Source organism: Calidris pugnax, unplaced genomic scaffold, assembly GCF_001431845.1.
Source record: "Calidris pugnax isolate Ruff unplaced genomic scaffold, ASM143184v1 scaffold140, whole genome shotgun sequence".
NCBI classification, from domain to species: Eukaryota; Metazoa; Chordata; class Aves; order Charadriiformes; family Scolopacidae; genus Calidris; species Calidris pugnax.
Genome location: NW_015090896.1, coordinates 967,551 through 986,974, shown reverse-complemented (window position 1 = coordinate 986,974; position 19,424 = coordinate 967,551). Strand labels below are relative to the sequence as shown.

The following is a 19,424-nucleotide window of genomic DNA, read 5'->3' as shown; positions in this document are numbered from 1 at the left end:
GGTTCCTATCAGGTCCTTGTTGGAACCTCCTCTTCTCCAGGCCAAATAAACCCAGTTCCCATGACTTCTCCTCATACAGCGAGTGCTCCAGCACAAGAATATTTTGATGGCCATCCACCGGAATTGTTCCAGTTGATCCGATGTCCTTATGCTGGATGAGATGTTTCCCTTGCCTCAGTCATTGTCCTGTCAGGCCCCAGTTGAAAACTTACCTGCTGAGCCCTGTTCCCATCCGGTGGTTGCAGCCCCCTTCCTTCTTCACTCCTTCCTTTATCCCTCTCTCCTTCCTGCCTTCATCAATGACAAAAACTTTAGGAAAATGCTCTTCTCCAAATAAACCCAGTTCCCATGACTTCTCCTCATACAGCGAGTGCTCCAGCACAAGAATATTTTGATGGCCATCCACCGGAATTGTTCCAGTTGATCCGATGTCCTTATGCTGGAGGCCTCAAAGCTGCATGCAGTATTCCCAGTGTGGAACATTCCCAATATAGAAGCAATGACAGTAGAGGCATATAAGTAGTGAGCAGAGGAGAGTGATGAGACAAGCTGCCCAACTCCACCATAAGGTCTGGAGGAACTCTTTGCATCATTCCCATGACTTCTCCTCATACAGCGAGTGCTCCAGCACAAGAATATTTTGATGGCCACCCACCGGAATTGTTCCAGTTGATCCAATGTCGTTATGCTGGGGGCCTCAAAGCTGCATGCAGTATTCCCAGTGTGGAACATTCCCAATGTGGAAGCAATGGCAGTAGAGGGATATAAGTAGTGAGCAGAGGAGAGTGATGAGACAAAATGCCCAACTCCACCATAAGGTCTGGAGGAACTCTTTGCATCCTGCAGGGCAAGAAAACGCCCCAGCACTTCTGTCCTGCAGAAGACCCAAGGAGATGGACGACAGCCAGGAGAAGGAAAGCCATCCCTTGCAGAGGGAGCAGGAGATGCCACTTGCAGGCTAAAAGTGTTGAGCCAGGCTGGAGTCGAACCTACAATCTCCTGATCCGTAGTCAGGCGCGTTGTCCATTGCGCCACTGGCCCCAGGCCCTTGGCATCCCGGTGGTCCTGGTGGCCTGCCCACATCCTTTGTTAGGGATCATTATTAAGAATGATCCACTTCAGAAAATCCTTGAGAAATGAGGATAAAAAATAAGAAAGCGATTCATAGATGTAAATAAAAACTACAGCTCCCAAATGAGTGATGGCTTAACTGATAGTGTAAAAAATGCATTTATCTTCTGCAGTATTCTATTGTCCATTGCGCCACTGGCCCCAGGCCCTTGGCATCCCAGTGGCCCTGGCAGCCTGCCCGCATCCTTTGTTAGGGATCATTATTAAGAATGATCCACTTTAGAAAATCCTTGAGAAATGAGGTTAAAAAATGAGAAAGCGATTAGTAGATGTAAATAAAATCTACAATGCAAGGGAGGGCCTGCCTTCTCCTGGCTGAGACCCAGGCCTGATCCCAACCCTTATAAGCCAAGCGTCATAGCTCAGTCTTCTGCAGGGCAAGTGAGATGTTTCCCTTGCCTCAGTCATTGTCCTGTCAGGCCCCAGTTGAAAACTTACCTGCTGAGCCCTGTTCCCATCCGGTGGTTGCAGCCCCCTTCCTTCTTCACTCCTTCCTTTATCCCTCTCTCCTTCCTGCCTTCATCAATGACAAAAACTTTAGGAAAATGCTCTTCTCTCATATTTGGCCAGAACCTCCCCTTTCAAATCTTACCTATTGTCTCTCATCCTCTCATCATGAAGTGTTATAAAGTGCCTGGCTTGATGACCTCCTAGGTCCTGTAAGGTTTCTATCAGGTCCTCGTTGAAACCTCCTCTTCTGCAGGCCAAATAAACCCAATTCCCATGACTTCTCCTCATACAGCGAGTGCTCCAGCACAAGAATATTTTGATGGCCACCCACCGGAATTGTTCCAGTTGATCCAATGTCGTTATGCTGGGGGCCTCAAAGCTGCATGCAGTATTCCCAGTGTGGAACATTCCCAATGTGGAAGCAATGGCAGTAGAGGGATATAAGTAGTGAGCAGAGGAGAGTGATGAGACAAAATGCCCAACTCCACCATAAGGTCTGGAGGAACTCTTTGCATCCTGCAGGGCAAGAAAACGCCCCAGCACTTCTGTCCTGCAGAAGACCCAAGGAGATGGACGACAGCCAGGAGAAGGAAAGCCATCCCTTGCAGAGGGAGCAGGAGATGCCACTTGCAGGCTAAAAGTGTTGAGCCAGGCTGGAGTCGAACCTACAATCTCCTGATCCGTAGTCAGGCGCGTTGTCCATTGCGCCACTGGCCCCAGGCCCTTGGCATCCCAGTGGCCCTGGCAGCCTGCCCGCATCCTTTGTTAGGGATCATTATTAAGAATGATCCACTTTAGAAAATCCTTGAGAAATGAGGTTAAAAAATGAGAAAGCGATTAGTAGATGTAAATAAAATCTACAACTCCCAAATGAGTGATGGCTTAACTGATAGTGTAAAAAATGCATTTATCTTCTGCAGTGGATATAGTTATCTGGCTACGATTAAGGGATTTTGCTTGAATTGCACAGCCAATGAGCTACTTCCCCCCCATATTTATGTACTGAATACAAATACGCGAGATACACAACATTCATTTGGAGAGAAATGAATGAACTGAACTTCATTAGATTTCTGTTTGTGGATAGTTGGTAGGGAGTAAGTCACAGCAATCTCACCTGGGATAGCAGTAGGATGCATTTCTACGTGGAAACGTTCCTCACTTGGAAAGAAAAAAAAATCTCAGCCAAAGACTCCTGAAATCCTTAATTTTCAAGCTTTTGAAAACGATTTTTATTTTTTTAAAAGAAATAACTAGCATCATGTGGTTACTGATCCCCAGCTCTACAAATAGCACTGATTAGCAAGGCAGGAAGCTCTAGGGGATGGTCTCCTGAGGTGGGATGCTGCTTTAGACACCTGAATGTGCTTACAAGGAAGACACCTACTTGTTGTAGAGCTTCCATTATTCCTACAGTTACAAGGTTTTATAAAGTTATATAAAATTATATGAAGTTATAAAAAAATTAACATTATAGTTCTACTCTTATCCCGAGTGTGGGCAACTCACTCCAGCCCCAAAAATTTGGCGTCTGCAACCAAAAGCCATCCCTGCTCTCCAGACATATTAATAATAGTTATATATTTACCTTGTGAATTATCAGTGCTGAAGACGGAGCAAAAAGGTTCCTGAGCAAACTCTACCAGCAAAAAGGGCTTTGTTGTCCCTTCCTCGGCCAGCATGTCCTCCCGCAAGGGGGAGCCATCAACCAGCTCATGGGCTCCACAAGCTGCAAAGCCAGGTTGGAGATGAGTTTTGCTCAGTGAAGAACCCTCCATCCCTGGGCCAGGCTGGAAATCCAGCTTGTTTCCTTCCTGGAAATACAGTTCTTTCTCCACAGCCTATATTTTTCTTCTTCTATTCAGTCCCACTGGTCTCTGACTATCCCCCTCATCAGCCCACAGCTTTCTAGAAGTGCAGCCTCAGGTGGAGCTTTACTTGTTGCCTGGTCCTTGCTGACCTCCTCACTGTGGCACCTCCCCTCATCTATCCCACTCTTGGTACTTGCTTAATTTCCAACTGCATGACATAATGGGAGAGATTCAGCTGCCTAAATTCAGGTATTTAGTGTTGTGATATGGAATGTGCTGCCCCATCTCTATTTGCTCCTTCAGAGTCACGGAATCACGGAATTGTTGGGAGTTGGAAGGGACCTTCTAGAGATCATCTAGTCCAACTGCCTTGACAAAGCAGGATTGCCCAGAGCACATTACTCAGGACTGCATCCAGGCAGGTCTTGAAAATCTCCGGAGAAGGGGACTCCATGACCTCCCTGGGCAGCTTGTTCCAGTGATCTGTCACCCTCGCCATAAAGAAGCTCTTCCTCATGTTTAAGTGGAAGGTCCTGTGTTCCAGCTTTGTCTGTTGCCCCTCGTCCTTCCTCAGAAGCATCCGAGAATCCCACAGACCTCTGTCCCATGCAGATATCTTGGATGCTCCAGGATCATGACAGTTTGTTCAGACAACTGAATTCTGCCTGAGGGTGGGCGTCATGTATCTAATATGAGACATACTCCCCAAAAAGCCACAAAACGGAAGATCCTGGCAGCTTGTTCCAGTGATCTGTCACCCTCGCCATAAAGAAGCTCTTCCTCATGTTTAAGTGGAAGGTCCTGTGTTCCAGCTTTGTCTGTTGCCCCTCGTCCTTCCTCAGAAGCATCCGAGAATCCCACAGACCTCTGTCCCATGCAGATATCTTGGATGCTCCAGGATCATGACAGTTTGTTCAGACAACTGAATTCTGCCTGAGGGTGGGCGTTATGTATCTAATATGAGACATACTCCCCAAAAAGCCACAAAACAGAAGATCCTGAATCATCAGCCTGGAGAAGAGAAGGCTCTGGGGAGACCTTATAGTGGCCTTTCAATATCTGAAGGGAGCTACAGGAGAGCTGGAGAAGGACTCTTTGTCAGGGAGTGCAGTGACAGGACAAGGGGTAATGGTTTTAAATTGGAAGAGGGGAGATTTAGATTAGATACTAGAAAGAATTTTTTTACAGTGAGGATGGTGAGACACTGGAACAGGTTGCCCAGAGAAGCTGTGGCTGCCCCATCCCTGGAAGTGTTTAAGACCAGGCTGGATGGGGATCAATGGGAGGTGTCCCTGCCCATGGCAGAGGGTTGGAACTCGATGATCTTTAAGGTCTCTTCCATCCTAAACCATTCTATGATTTTATGATAATTTAAAGGGAATCATGTTCATACAAATGTTTATAGCCTGGCAGTGAGAACATTGTCTGTGCAATGGCTGGAAAGGATAGAGAAGGATTTTGAGCATAAAACTATTGGACAAGCACTCCTCCTCTACCAGGTTATTACCACTCTTGAAGTGTTGCATTGGTCCTGCACTGCATTTGTCCCATAAAAAACAAAAACAAAAACAAAAACAAAAAACCAAGGCAAACATTTCCAATACATCATTAAACAGAAGAGGTCCACTTTTTGCAATTTTAAAATAACTTTGCAGAATTAGAAAGCTGGGTTTCTGCTCCAGTCTGACAAAGTACAATGTCAGATGCTGTCTGATATTCTCCTTGGCTTCAGTGGGAGCCTGCGTCAGCTGAAGTTTTCTTGTCAAGGTCTTTGTTTCATCCGTTTCCCCGGAGTGCCTGAAAATGGACATAAACAGCTCTCCTGCCACAGGAGACACGATGACGCCTGAGAATTTGAAATGGAAAGCTAACAGAGAAACCAGCACAGCAGGGAACAATTAACTTTGACTGAGGGAGAGGTTTATATTGCTGATATCAAGGCCACTGGGTCAGAACAACATCAACAAATATCACGTACAGAAACAGGCTCCGGTAAGTGGCACCAGTTTCTTCTGCTCTGAAGGAGAACCTGTGCTGTCAGCCCCCATTTCAGCGTGACTTTTTGTAGCACAACTCAAACACTGAAAAGACAGATCCATGTGAAAACTGCGTCTTGAATCTCAGCTCTCCTCTTCTCTTTGTACACCTGCAAAACTGAGGGTGCTGCTGGTGACATCTGCAAACTCTGATAATCTGCACCTCATCACAGAATCACAGAATTATACGGGGTTGGAAGGGATCTCTGGAGAGCATCTAGTCCAACCCCTCTGCCAAAGCAGGACCACCCAGAGCAGGTCCCACAGGAACGTGTCCAGGTGGGGTTTGAATGTCTCCAGAGAAGGAGACTCCACCACCTCTCTGGGCAGCCTCTTCCAGGGCTCTGCCACCCTCACAGGAAAGAAGTTCCTCCTCATGTTTAGGTGGAACTTCTTATGTTCAAGTTTGTGCCCCTTTCCTCTTGTCCTGTCCCTGGGCACCACTGAAAAAAGCCTGGCCCCGTCCTCTTGAGTATTTATAAGCTTTGATCAGATCCCCCCTCTGTCTTTTTTTCTCCAGAATAAAAAGACCCAAGTCCCCCAGCCTTTCCTTGTAAGTATGACCCTGCTCTGTGTCCTGGGATGTCCTAGTTCCCAAGAGAAAGCACTAAGGAGTAACAGGCATCCCATCCACAGACATACCAAATAAATGTGTTTTTTGTTCTGTGAAAGGTGCTTTGAAGGGAAAAGAAAAAAAAAAAAAAAAAAAAGGTCTGTTTTGTTTGTCAGACTGTCCCTGAAAAGCCAGAAAAGTGACAAATCATTTCCTTAAGACTCCCTGGAGCAGAGAGTGGACAAATATTCCTTTCTAGTTCATGAGTGTCCCTAAAGCATTTGATCCTGTTGATGAGAACAGCACGAGCACTCACGGGTTGAACAGTGGCTTCAGGCAATAGGTGCAGGAACCCACAGTACTGATCCCTTCTAAGGTGGCAAGATCTTACTTTTTAAGTAGAAAAATGGAATAGTAATACAATAATACAGTGTGTTCCATGGAAATGAAGTCCTGGCAGCCCAAGCACAAACCAGCCCAGTTAATTCCAGACTGCTGTAACACCTTGTTCTTGGGATAGGGCCCTAGCATTTGAGGAACTGAAGTGGGACATGCTGACTTGGCCCTGGGGAGACTTTCTGGCAACTTCCATGTGTTTTTACTGAAATGCATTGTGAAACCAACTGAGCTCTATGCAGAAGTCCAGGTTGATGTATTCAGATTGACACATATGTTTTCTGTAAGACAACAACCCATTCAAACTGAAACCATGTGGGAAGAACCTTAATTAATCTGCATAGCTTTCCTTAATAAGCCATAACTTTATCTTTGAGGTGTAAGTTCTTCTTTGTTCTTCAGATTTGCTGCGTGACTTAAGAGTGGAGATGGGAAGTGACCTGTGGTCTGCGCTGGCTTGACCCGAATGGGTTAACTAACCATCTGGATATTTTCCAAGGTGTTTGAAAACAAAACGATCAAGTTCAACATCCTGGAAACATAGTTCCTAGTCAATGACAAGACCTGTACTTTCAACTGCAGCCTGGAGATCAGGGTCCAAGGCAGATTGGGAGATTCACCTCAGCAAGGAGGTGATCCCCTTTTCCCGTGCTCCCATACATCCAAGGATCTGCATGCAGTTTCCTTCAATATCCCCATACATCACTATAAGATGTCACATCTCTGGGACACCTCTGCCAGCCCATCGTGTACATGACTCTCTGTACCTGTGTATGTCCCTCATCATCTGCTGCTGAGAGGGGAAGGTGGTTTTCCAGAGTCCCCAATCTGACAGAGGGGTTATTAGCAGGGTCCTCAGTGGCAATTGCCAGGGACTCTACAGCAATGGCGTGGCAAGGTGGACCTCCAGTGCAGGTGGATGGATTTTTGACAAGGATGGATTTTTGTAGCTTACATCTCAGTAGCTGAGTCTGGTGCTGACCATCACTGTTGACCATCAATTGGTTGGCCACACAGGAGTGCCCAGTGCCATTTTGAATAAGTTAGGCCATCTGTTTACCCCTCTAGTCACATGCACATTGTCCCAGAGCTCGTGTCTTACTGGGCAGTCCCACGAGATTCTTGGGATACCCTAGGGCAGCCCACAGGAATTAGACCTATATATTTGGGCAACTCAATGGAGTCATAATATCAACCAGCTGATATTTTCAGACAGAAAACTGGTTGTTTAGTTGGTTCAAATTTTATTTTTCAGAGAGGGAAACGATGCCAAAAAAATCATTTATTTGTATTGACAAATGGAGACTGCAAACTTTGCAGCAGCACCTGGTACCTTCTGCTAGACTCATCACCATCAACAGTCTTATGGCGTTCCCAGGTGCATTTTCTCCCACTAATTTTCTCCAGGTGGTCCATTACCAACCACCTTCATCTTTGAAGCTAACAAGTGATAAAGCTCCCTGAGTGGGTTGGTATTGAGAAGAAGCCTTCCCAGCGGCCAGGTAGGGAGGTATAGTTACCTCTCATCTTGCTTTTGTGACCCTCTGCCATTGTTCAGGTTTAGTGGTGTGCAGCGGTCAAGCTGTACTTGTTCCACCACACTCACCACTGCCAAGATCCCCCCACAGGAACCAGGTCTGTTCCCACTGCCCTATAAATGCCAGAGCGCTCCGTCCTCCCCTGCTCAAAGGTTCTGGAGTTGTGGTCCTGTCTCCACACGGCAGCTGAGACCTTCCACCATGAAACTCTTCTCCTGCCTCATGGCTCTTCTCCTCTTCCTCCTCCAGGCTGTTCCAGGTAAGGGGCAAGACCCACACTGGGATCAAACCAGAAGCCACCACCAGGTGTTTTCTCCTTATGACTCTTTGAAGTCTCTTTATGCCACTTTGTGGCACTACTGGAGGATGGTACCATGGAAATCGTCTGCCTCCCCTTACCTCAGCATCATAAATAGTCTCCCTTGTGTACAGTAGAAGAGCAGCAGAAAGGTTCCTTTATGTTACTCAAACTGAATTACACCAGAGAAGTTTGCTTAAGCTCTCTGAATATGCTGGTTCCTCTTCCTCAGCCCTTCTGCTGCATACTCATTTACTGAGTGTGCTTTCAGCCCAGCTTTTCTTCATGCTTAATGAAACTTCCCACCTTGGAGTAAGTCTTTCAGATAAGGAAGGAACTGGGCCAGCCTCTTGTCCCTGTTAACTGGGCCAGATCCCAGCTTTTGATCTTAGTTTTAAGTCACAGATACACCTCAGGGTCTACAAGCACGGTGCTGTCCCTTGCATGACCAGTTTGCAGCATTTCAGTCCCATAATTTAGAAACATCCAGAGGCTGGGCTGGCCCTAATGACTATAACATGCCCAAGATATGTTCAGAAACTTGCCATCAACAGCTACATTTTTTCTCTAACTGTACAAAGACCTTCCTTTGGGTCCTGTGAGGTTCCATGAGGCTTCTCAAAACTTCTGGAAAAGCTGCCTGGGGCTTTGTATCAGACCCCTAACTGGGGTTTATGGGGTTTCAGCAGGAGGAAGACCATGAGAAATGGACTGATCCTGCAGCACAGCTGGGAATCCCATTCTCCCTGTAGGTCTCGGCTTGCCCAAAGACACCTTACGTTGTGTTGGATACCACGGTTTCTGCTTCCGTTCAAAATCCTGCCCAGAGCCATTTGCTGCGTTTGGAACTTGTTCTTGGCGTCAGAAAACCTGCTGCATAGGTACGTGTGGAAACCCTGCCCAGGCAAGGCAATGTTTGGAGAGGAACCAAAACACATTCTCACTCTCTTTGTCTCCAAATGGCCCAAGCCATCTCCTCCCACCTACAAAGATAAACCTCCCTGTTCCTTCACTGGTGGCCGCATGGAGCAGAGGAACAGAATTGCCATTTTGGGCTAGCCAAATACCACGTAGTCCCATGTCCTATCTCCAAAAGAACAGATGCCTATGAAAATAAATAAAATAAAAATGTGTCCCACACAGAGTCCTCCTTCCTTGATATACCTGTTGGGGGGACTACTGACCATATGCACAGAATATGGATGCATGTTTAAACACATATGTGTGTTTAATAGGTGCCACGTGACCTCTTCCCTGTAAATTGATCTAATCTGTTCTGGACTTGCTTATTTTTGGAGCTCCTCAATAGTCAGCTTGTATCATTAGGTCAATACATGCTTCATAGTCAACTGTGTTAATCAGACCTAAGGTTCCTCTGATCGAACGTCCTGTATCTGTCCGTGGCCCCAAGTGGATGTTTCCATACAGCTACTCTGTGTGTGTAAAATGACTATTAATGAACACCACAACCATATAATTACACTTCCTTATATATTCTCCTGGCTTTCCTGAATTTGCAGCTCAAGACTTTTGGCTTTAGGTATCTTTGTGCTTAAAAGTCCTTACTGGATTTTCCCTCCTTAGATTTGGAATTCTTTTTTCTTTTTTTTTTTAATTAAAAAAACCACTGTTCCCTCAATTTTATTCAGTACCACCTCGTTCTGTACTGCAAATGAAATGTAGACATTCTGCATCCACCTTCTTCGTACCTTTACAATATCCCTCCTTCAGTTGTTTCTTTTCCAAGTCGGTGGGTCACAAATTCGTCTCCTTACAGAAGTGTTCTATAGTTCTTCTTTGTGTCTTTGCTTCTGGAGGCACAGTAACCAGAACTTCATGACACTTTCCATGTATGAGCTGGTTCAGATGGTGGTGTAATGCTTTCTGTTTTGACTCAAAATCCTTTCCATTGCAGACACGACCTCAAACTTCCATACTTGTCAAGACGAAGGGGGTCACTGTGTATCTCCAAAAATCAAATGTCTGCAACAACAAGTGGGACTTTGCCCTCACAGGAAATGGAAGTGCTGCACAGAAGTGTAATAAAGACCTCACAGAATTGCAGATAACCACAGAGCTAGATGGACAAGAAAACAAACAACTTATCTTCCTTGTGTTGTAGAGAAGTTGTCTGCTTTTATCAAAATGTGAAGTATATATAAGAAATGTTTCTTTATATAAGAAGGGCAATAAATGCTAAATAAACAGGTCTAACAGTTGTATATGTATGGAGGGAGACAGAATGTCTCTCCATTATGCTCACACACAGAAATCCACAGGAACTTTGCTGAAACATCCCCTTGTAATCCAAACTACTGCTCCCTCCCTTCTCTGCCTTCCTTTCTTCCTTCCTACCTTTCCTTCCTAATGGTGAGGCCATGTCTACACTATTCAGGTCCCATTCTCCAAAGCAGGAGGCCAGTCAACTGCTCTTCCCCACCTCCTTATTTCTACCAACAAACTGCACCCATTAGGGCACAGGTACCCCCTATGGGAAGTCTTCATGTGTGACTGGACAAATGGATCTAAACCCATCTATTTAAAACTATTTTATGCAGTTCATGGTTCCCTTTGTGGTAAGTTTGAATTTATTAATTGTGGAAGTTTCATTCAAAATGTAGACAAGAAAGGGTTTGCTTCTGAGATCTCTCATCAATTATAAGGCACGAAGCGGATGAAGAGAGGGGAGCAATGGTGCTTGGGAGGGGTCTGCAGGGAAAAATCAAGCCCACACCCCTCTGTTGGAGTGGAAACGCACCGAAAAAACAACACATCAAAAAAAATGGCCTGGGGAGAGGAGGTGGAAAAATTCTGTCCTTTGTAAAACCTGAGCAGGCTCATCTAGAAATTATTACCAGACGGTAGCAGGCAGTCTGCTGACTCTGCTGTTCCTCCAAGATCAGTATCTCCCTAACTCAGAATGGTCCACAACTTCGAACCCTTTTGCCAGACCTGCCTTGCAGGTTTGCCCACCACATAGCCCAGAGGGGCAAGTCCAAACACTACAATGTGCAAACAATTGTGTAAAGGTCCCTCACCGGCTCCTTGCTGTAGACCCAAAGGAACAATCCCACTCCTAAGGAACTAGTTCCCACTCCAAGAGGGTGGTTTGACCTATCTCTTGTCCAGCAGGTGACCATGGAATAATGAAAATAATAAGTGGAGAAGGAAAATGAGGGGTTGGCCAGCACTTGACTGCCCTAGATCAGGACTGGTCAGCCTTTGAACAAGATATTTCAACCCATCTGAGCCTAGAGAAAGAAAAAATCTATCTTTTGCTCTTCTTGGGTTTAGGGCCAGACTCAGTTTCCCACAGTTGGACATTGGTGTCCCTTGAGATGACCCAGGGTATCATGCCAGGCTTCCAGAGTGACTTGTCTGCAGAAATCCCCAATACCTAAACATCTCAAGGGACATAAATCGAGTTTTTCATGCCTGCTGATCAAGGAGATCCAACTTTGACTCTATCAAGCGCATCTGATCTAATATGTTTTTTAGGGAGAAGGGAATTTTTACCTTTGATCTTTTGACTATCCAGTTTAGGATGTATTCTCATAGTTTTATTAACACAGCCGAAGGGACAGCAAACAGCAGGACCAGGCAGGGGCAGCAGCCAGGAGAGAGTCAGTGGAATATCTCAGGCTGATGTTACAGCAAGAGCTGCATATCCATCACATAGTTACCACCAAGTGGTGCGTTGCTGAGCTTAACCCGCTACCTCCTCCACCAGCGCTGTGTGCTCATCAGGCTCAGGAATGAAGCCTCCCAAATTCCTAGCAAGCCAAAGCTGGAATTGCCTTTTTGGCAGGAGAAAAAAAATCACACCCAGGTTTCAGTGGGAGAAAATATTCACAGGAGCTCAGATGAAAGAAATGAGTCACTCCTAGCCTGCACTATCCTCCTTGCAGCTCCTCAGGAGGCTTTCTTTGCAGGTTGCCACCTTCCCACCCATCAGCTCCCTGGGGGACTTTGGTGGCTGCAGGTGAAGGGCAGAGCGTTCCCCTGAGCCTTTTTTTTCACCGACCAGCCTGCAACTGGCAATTTACCAGCCCAAAATGCCAACTGCCAGGGAGAGGCATCGGGGAAACCGATAACCAGCGAACGTGAAGCAAGTCAACAATTGTTTGGAGCCGCTTCGCCGGGTCGGAACGACACGGAGGGTTTCTCAGCAGCAAATGTTACTCCCGAGACTGGAATATCATTAACTCCTGCCTACTCCCTCCTGCTGCCCGGATGCCCTCCAGAATGCCATCAGCACGCAGAGGCTTCTGCAAATTCTCACACTGAGCCCTGTGCCCTTCCAGCAGGACCAAAGCAATGGGGATCCTTTGGTTCATTTTAATCTTCGTCTCCCTCACCTCTCACGGTAAGACCAGGAAGGCCAAGGGTGGTAAGCAGAAGTATCTGGGAACAGGAATAATTTTTCCTCATCGTATAATCAAATCTAAATATTATGGGTACAGAGGGAGAAAGGTGCCCTCAGGTTCCTGCTTGATATAGTGAGTGAGGTACTTTGGCAAAATGCATGATTTCCCTTGGGGTAATGCAAAAACGAGCGAGGAAGAAGCTGTGAAAAGGGGGCACCTCACTGTCTTTCTAGGAGCAGAGAGGTTGGAGAGGCCCTAGAGGAGATGTCCTGCACTCTGGGAAAATGTTTCTGCCTTTTCTCAGGCTGCAGCTGCCTCTTTGGTTGGGCAAGAACAACCGCTCTGACCTCCCGTGCGCGCTCTCTGCCAACATCCTGAACAAACAACCGCATGATAAAATGTTCCTTGAGTGAGGCTGGCTCTGAAACTTCATTTTTTTAACAGATGTCTGAAGCTGTCCTTTGGGGCAGGGATCCCGGGTGTGCTCTTTGCAGCTGTGCATGCCCAGGCTCCACGCAAGCTCATGGTGCTGGCTCTGCTGGCCAGGAACGTGATGCCAGGAGGGATATTGGGCTGCATCCCCAGCAGCGTGGCCAGCAGGGCCAGGGGGGGATTCTGCCCCTCTGCTCTTCTCTGGGGAGACCCCCCCCAGTGCTGCCTCCAGCTCTGGGGCCACCAACAGCAGAAGGACATGGAGCTGTTGGAGCTGGGCCAGAGGAGGCCCCGGAGATGCTGGGAGGGCTGGAGCCCCTCTGCTGGGAGGGGGAGCTGAGAGAGTTGGGGGGGGTCAGCCTGGAGAAGAGAAGGCTCCGGGGAGACCTTGGAGCCCCTTCCAGTCCCTCAAGGGGCTCCAAGAGAGATGGGGAAGGACGCTGGATCAGGGAGGGGAGCCACAGGACGAGGGGCAATGGTGTTAAACTGGTGTTAAATTGGGGAGATTGAGACGGTATGTTAGGAAGAACTTCTTTGGTGTGAGGGTGGTGATACCCTGTCCCAGGTTGCCCAGAGAAGCTGTGGATGTCCCATCCTTGGAGGTGTTAAAAGGCCAGGCTGGACCAGGCTTTGAGCAACCCCATCTAGTGGGAGGTGTCCCTGGGCAGGTGGGTTGGAATTAGATAATCTTTAAGGTCCCTTCCAACTTAAAAAATTCTATGATTCTATGATTTTATACACCACATGCATTTTACCCACCAACTCGCTGCTTCCTTGTACAGGAGATGCTTACGGACCAGACAGCTGTAAACAGGAAGGGGGCTTATGCCGACTTGGAAACTGCGTTTCTGGTGAATACCTGGCTAACTACTGCTTCCAACCCATCATTCTCTGTTGCAAAACCTTGTCACCCACTACCACCAAGAGCTGAAGATTTCCAAAGGAGAGAAATGCAGCTCGTGGAGAGCTGCTGGCTCCCCCGACAAGGAAGGGGGAGCAGATGTTGTGCCTTTCTGTGACTGTTGCTCTTCTGGGAAAACATGCCTGTAGATTCACTTGTGGATTTCTGAATGTGTTGCTTTTTTGCTTTCGCTGTGCTCTGTGACTGTTGCTCTTCTGGGAAAACATGCCTGTAGATTCACTTGTGGATTTCTGAATGTGTTGCTTTTTGCTTTTGCTGGGGCTTTCTAGGAAACACTGTGACAAGAAGAAATTGGGACCGCCCAGATGATTATGTATTGCCCCTTTGGGCATCTGCTTGTTACCTGTTGTGCACAGGTGAGAAATGGCTTCTCCCCTCACCTGAAAGCAATAAATCTGACATTTAGCAGAACAGCAAATGCCGTCTGTGATTCCTCCTGACACTCAGCAAAGCTGCCGCTGGTAGGATGCTCCCTCTCCCACTGACCAGCAGTGACCACAGCAGCCCACACCTTCCCAGCAGAACTGGGTGGCTCTGCCTCTTTATTTCCCTCCCCAGAGAAAACAGTTGCAATGAGAGTAGCCTTTTTTCCATCGCTTTTGGTGCAAAAGCTACCCAGTTTGACATAAAGGCAAGCGTGGTCTGTGTTTCTTAGGCAAGACCTGCCCCCACCCCCATATCTACTCTTCCTTTCCAGGCTGTGCCAGGTTCCTACAGGCACTGGGAAGGGCTGGCCAGAGAAATAAGGCACAGAAAAAGGAGCAGGGATTCCCCACATGCACACAGACCCCTTTCCCCATTGGGTTCATAACAGGAATGTGCTGTCCATCAGCCACCAACTAGACCAGAAAATGCAAAACCCAGCAGGGTTGTCACAGAATCATAGAATAATAGAATGATTTGGGTTGGAAGGGACCTTAAAGACCATCCAATTCCAACCCCCTGCCCCAGGCAGGGACACCTCCCACCAGACCAGGTTGCTCCAAGCCCCCTCCAACCTGGCCTTGAACCCCTCCAGGGATGGGGCAGCCACAGCTTCTCTGGGCAACCTGGGCCAGGCTCTCACCACCCTCAAAGTGAAAAATTCCTTCCTAATATCTAATCTAAATCTCCCCTCTTCCAGTTCGGGGAAACTTGCTTGTTTTAAACATGGTGGAGAATGGATCTGAAAGTTGTGTACCATTGCCCTTGATGGGCTGCTCTCCTCATCCACAGACTGCGTTTCTGGTGCTCCTCCTTTCCTCTGCAATCACCCAGCAATAATCCCAAAGCAATTAGCCTGTTTGCACCTAACAGCTCTCTGCCTACGAACTGCATCAGGCTAAATCCCCTCAGCTGTCCAGACCCATTCTCAGCCCTTCTGGGTTTTTTCAGCTCGAAATTTTGACACTCCCCTGCCTCTGTCAATTAGCTCTCGGTCTCCCTTTCCAGGTAAAATATTTCTCTCTGGGTCAATCATTTCTGTGAAAGCAAGAAAACAATGATGTCATGGGAGAGCTATGCCAATTAGCCCAGGCGCTGGTGAGAGCCAGGGAAAAGTCCTCCCTGGGAGATGAAATTCTTGTTGTGATGAATCAAACAGGAAAATTCCCATTGACCTCACTGGGGTCAGGACCCCTTGCCAGAGGTCCAACAATTAATTCATCCCTTCTCCCGTGAGCAGCCCAGATATTCTCCCCGGGTCATCATAAAACAGCCCAGGACAACAAGACAGGGAGACACCAGCCCTCCCCTGGAGATCCCCTGCACTTGGATGAGCCGTCAGGAGAGCCAGCTTACCCAGAGAAGGCTGTCAGCTCGGGAACTGCTGCTGAAAACAGAGACTGGGCTGAATCCAGAGCCAAATTCCTCCCCAGATCCGGCCCGGCTCTCCGACGCGTGCTGATGTATGAGTACAGCACAGGCAGGCTTTTAAATCAAGGCGCCTTTCCAAACCAAACAGTTCAGTTCTTACGCTGGTCCACAACCTCCGTGATTTGTGCCTCTTATCTGGGGGGGACGCTTGGCCACCGTGTTTATAGCCTGGTTTACTAAGAAAATGGAACATCACAGAATCGCAGAATCACAGAATCTTAGTGGTTGGAAGGGACCTCCGAGATCATCAAGTCCAACCACAAAAAAAAAACAACAAACAAACAAACAAGCAAAAAATAAACACCACACCACAACCACACAAAAACAACAAACCCCAAACCACCACCCACCAACTAAACCCCACACCCACAACCCCACACACTACACCCCACCACAAACCAATAATCTCAGGCACTAGAGCATGCCCTGAAGAGCCATGTCTACCCGTTTCTTAAATACCTCCAGGGATGGTGACTCCACCACCTCCCTGGGCAGGCTGTTCCAGTGCCTGACCACTCTTTCAGTAAAGTAATTCTTCCTAATATCTAATCTGAATCTCCCTTGCCGCAGCTTCAGACCATTTCCTCTGGTCCTGTCATTATTCCTTTGGGAGAAGAGGCCAACCCCCACCTCTCTACACCCTCCTTTCAGGTAGTTGTAGAGGGCAATGAGGTCTCCCCTCAGCCTCCTCTTCTCCAAACTAAACATGCCCAGTTCCCTCAGCCTCTCCTCATAGGACTTGTTCTCCAGACCCCTCACCAGCTTGGGCTCCTGCAGCTCATCTTGTACGTCTCCCTGCCCATTGCTGGCCCTTCTGCCCCCTGTACATCTTGGACCTGTTGGGCAGCCAAATTTCAACCAGGGAAGGTGGAGAAGCTCAGACAGTTTATAGGCAACATTGTCCCTCTGGCTGCTGCTAAAAAGCACGGTCACAACTCTGCCTTGCTTGCTGATCTGGCTGGAAATAAACCTAAAGTACCCAAAAGACAACCCAACAAAAAAGAAAAGCACTAAAATCGATCATGATTTTTCTGCCTGATAAATAAGATGAACTGACTCCCCTTCCAGCCGCCTGGTCTGACACAGAGAGAGGAGAGAGAATGCACCAAGGACATGGCGGAAGGTGGAGAACATCACCCTCCAGTCCATCAACCCTACACAACTGTTTCTTGATGTGGTTTCTTGACCCATTACCTCACCAGCACAGCTTGTAAGGAGATGCTTAAACAGCAGCATGAGATGCTTTGGTGTAAGTGCATGATAGGGAATGTTTCTCATATTAATTACCCCCAGGTTGGTGTATCCCATAACCCCGGGGAGCAGGAAGCACTAAGTTCCTCTGGTTGAGTGACCATGTCCATCCCCTCAGCACCGAGCTGTTCACCTACATGGATGCTTAAACAGCAGCATGAGATGCTTTGGTGTAAGTGCATGATAGGGAATGTTTCTCATATTAATTACCCCCAGGTTGGTGTATCCCATAACCCCGGGGAGCAGGAAGCACTAAGTTCCTCTGGTTGAGTGACCATGTCCATCCCCTCAGCACCAAGCTGTTCACCTGTGTTGTTTCATTCACCATGAGACCACACTCCTACAGGGCTCAGACACCATTTTCCAACCCTTTATATCCAAACCCCCCAAAATATTTGATTGTTTGAAGCCCTCAGTAAAAGTCATCCCCAGTGTGACCCTTTGCCAGAGGACTTCCAGCCCAGCCCAGATGACCAGCAGTCCCACTTAACTGAGGCCATTTCCTACAGTGTAGACCCAGATGTGGTCAGTGGGGTTCGTCTGAATCCAACCTCTTCCCTGCAGGATTGCATGTAGGAATAGCAGGGAGAGTAGAGTAGAGTAGTCAGTCAAGTGAAGGGGGAAGCCAAAATAGCAGAAGAAATGACAAGGTGAAGTCCACCATCCCTTCAGAGATACAGGCTGGTGAGAATTTAAATCAGGTTAGTGGTCCACTTTGAAAAGACAGTAAGTTTTTTCCCTCATGGGAGAAAGCCAAATGAGGAAGAGGATTTTTGTGGGAAAGGTTGAGCCCTTAACTCCAGGTACCTGCAGAGCTCAGAAGGCTACAAAATAAAGAGTTCCTCAGTACTACTCTAGTCGACCTACACCAAATTCTAAGGCAGACCCACAAGCCATCCGGACACCTTAGGAGGTATATCTGGGGTCTTTGCAGCCATACGGACAGCCCGGGTAGAGCCCTACCCTCATGCCCAGGTTGTCAACAAGCACAAGCCTCATGAATAACTGGAGAGGTTATTTCATCAAAGCATGATATGAACATCCTCCTTACTGAAATGTGTTTGCTGTTCCCAGGCAACAGGCCAGTGTTTGTTTGGCAGAGACAGACAGAGATGAAATCCTCTGCTTCCACCCTAAAAAAGTCATGTAATCCCAGGCAACAGGCCAGTGTTTGTTTGGCAGAGACAGACAGAGATAAAATCCTCTGCTTCCATCCTAAAAATGTCCCTGTAACGGAGCTGTGTAATCAGGAGCAGAACGGTGGTCAGATAGGCTCCTGCTTGGAGAAGCTGAGATCTCACAGCCTTGAGCAAGTCTCTTAGACCCAGGTTGTTCCTCACATCCCCAGTCACTCCATGGAAACCAGTGCAACCACCTACATGTTGGGCTCTGCCCTGTCCAGTAGATAAGGGGGTGAGGCCTACTTTCATGGGTGCTCCTCCACCTCCTGTGGAGTGAAAGACATCATCGCCCGACCACAGCCCAGCTTTGGGGGCATGCTAGGGAGTTGGGTCTGGATTCAGAAGCTGTATCTACACAAGTAAACCAAATTACATGAATCTCAGGCTCAGACATTAAAAGATACTCAGATATCAGCAAACTAGCACTTAGCTTATGCTAATTCAGGCCTCCCCATATGGCTGCTGTTAGGGGCAGGAAGTAGATGGTCCCATTTTTCATGATGAAAACCTGCCCATGGCCATGGGGCGTTTCTGGGTCAGAGATGGGCCCAGAACTGAGCCCAGGTAATTTCTTCCTGGGCTCTGTAGGCACTCACTTGGCTCAGGGTTTGGTAAAAAGCTGCCGGTGGAATGATGGGACATTTTTCATGATGAAAACCTGCCCATGACCGTGGGGCGTTTCTGGGTCAGAGATGGGCCCAGAACTGAGCCCAGGTAATTTCTTCCCGGGCTCTGTAGGCACTCACTTGGCTCAGGGTTTGGTAAAAAGCTGCCAGTGGGATGATGGGATGGGGAGGTGGAAACAGCATGGCAAGCTGGCAAGGGGCACCAGGAGGCTTTCACATCACCAAAGCATTTGCCCTTGTCTTCATCTTCTCTGCTGCTGCCATAAATTTATCCCAGGCTGCATTTTTAAAATCAGGCTGCTTAGGTCCTCGACCCAAGGCAGATGAAGTCAGTGAACCCAGCCCTCCCATCTGGGGCCCTGGGGTGGATGGGGGTTGACTTGACCCCTCCCCAGCCCCAAAACATCTGAGACGCCCAAGAGCTAATTTCTGTTCCGTGTGTCGCTGAGCACAGACCAGCTTTTGTGCATTTGGGATCGGAGAAAAAACCCATCTGGTGGCAGATTGGAGAGCTGGGAAGGGTGGGAGGCTGATGGACCAGCCCCAGTAGGCTCACCAGAGGCTGAGGCCAACATGGA

The 19,424-nt window shown here is 47.8% G+C and overlaps 1 protein-coding gene and 2 non-coding genes across 3 annotated transcripts; 1 reads left to right on the top strand and 2 right to left on the bottom strand.

The window, feature by feature from the left end:
* Positions 1 to 968: 968 nt before the first annotated feature.
* Positions 969 to 1,041, bottom strand: TRNAR-ACG. The gene has a single exon. It is a non-coding gene; the product is annotated as a tRNA-Arg (tRNA).
* Positions 1,042 to 2,225: 1,184 nt separating this feature from the next.
* TRNAR-ACG lies at positions 2,226 to 2,298 on the bottom strand. Its single transcript has one exon. It is a non-coding gene; the product is annotated as a tRNA-Arg (tRNA).
* A 5,818-nt stretch (positions 2,299 to 8,116) lies between these two features.
* Positions 8,117 to 10,256, top strand: LOC106891677 (gallinacin-11). Its single transcript, XM_014948388.1, has 3 exons — positions 8,117 to 8,174; positions 8,966 to 9,094; positions 10,129 to 10,256. The coding sequence occupies exons 1-3, from the start codon at positions 8,117 to 8,119 to the stop codon at positions 10,254 to 10,256; spliced, it is 315 nt and encodes a 104-aa protein (XP_014803874.1).
* Positions 10,257 to 19,424: the final 9,168 nt, after the last annotated feature.

Excerpts from the sequence above, each read along its gene's own strand:
- LOC106891677 (XM_014948388.1), top strand. The coding sequence starts at position 8,117 with ATGAAACTCTTCTCCTGCCTCATGGCTCTTCTCCTCTTCCTCCTCCAG. Across the intron at positions 8,175-8,965 it reads CCTCCTCCAGGCTGTTCCAG|GTCTCGGCTTGCCCAAAGAC; the intron begins GTAAGGGGCAAG and ends TTCTCCCTGTAG. Across the intron at positions 9,095-10,128 it reads TCAGAAAACCTGCTGCATAG|ACACGACCTCAAACTTCCAT; the intron begins GTACGTGTGGAA and ends TTTCCATTGCAG.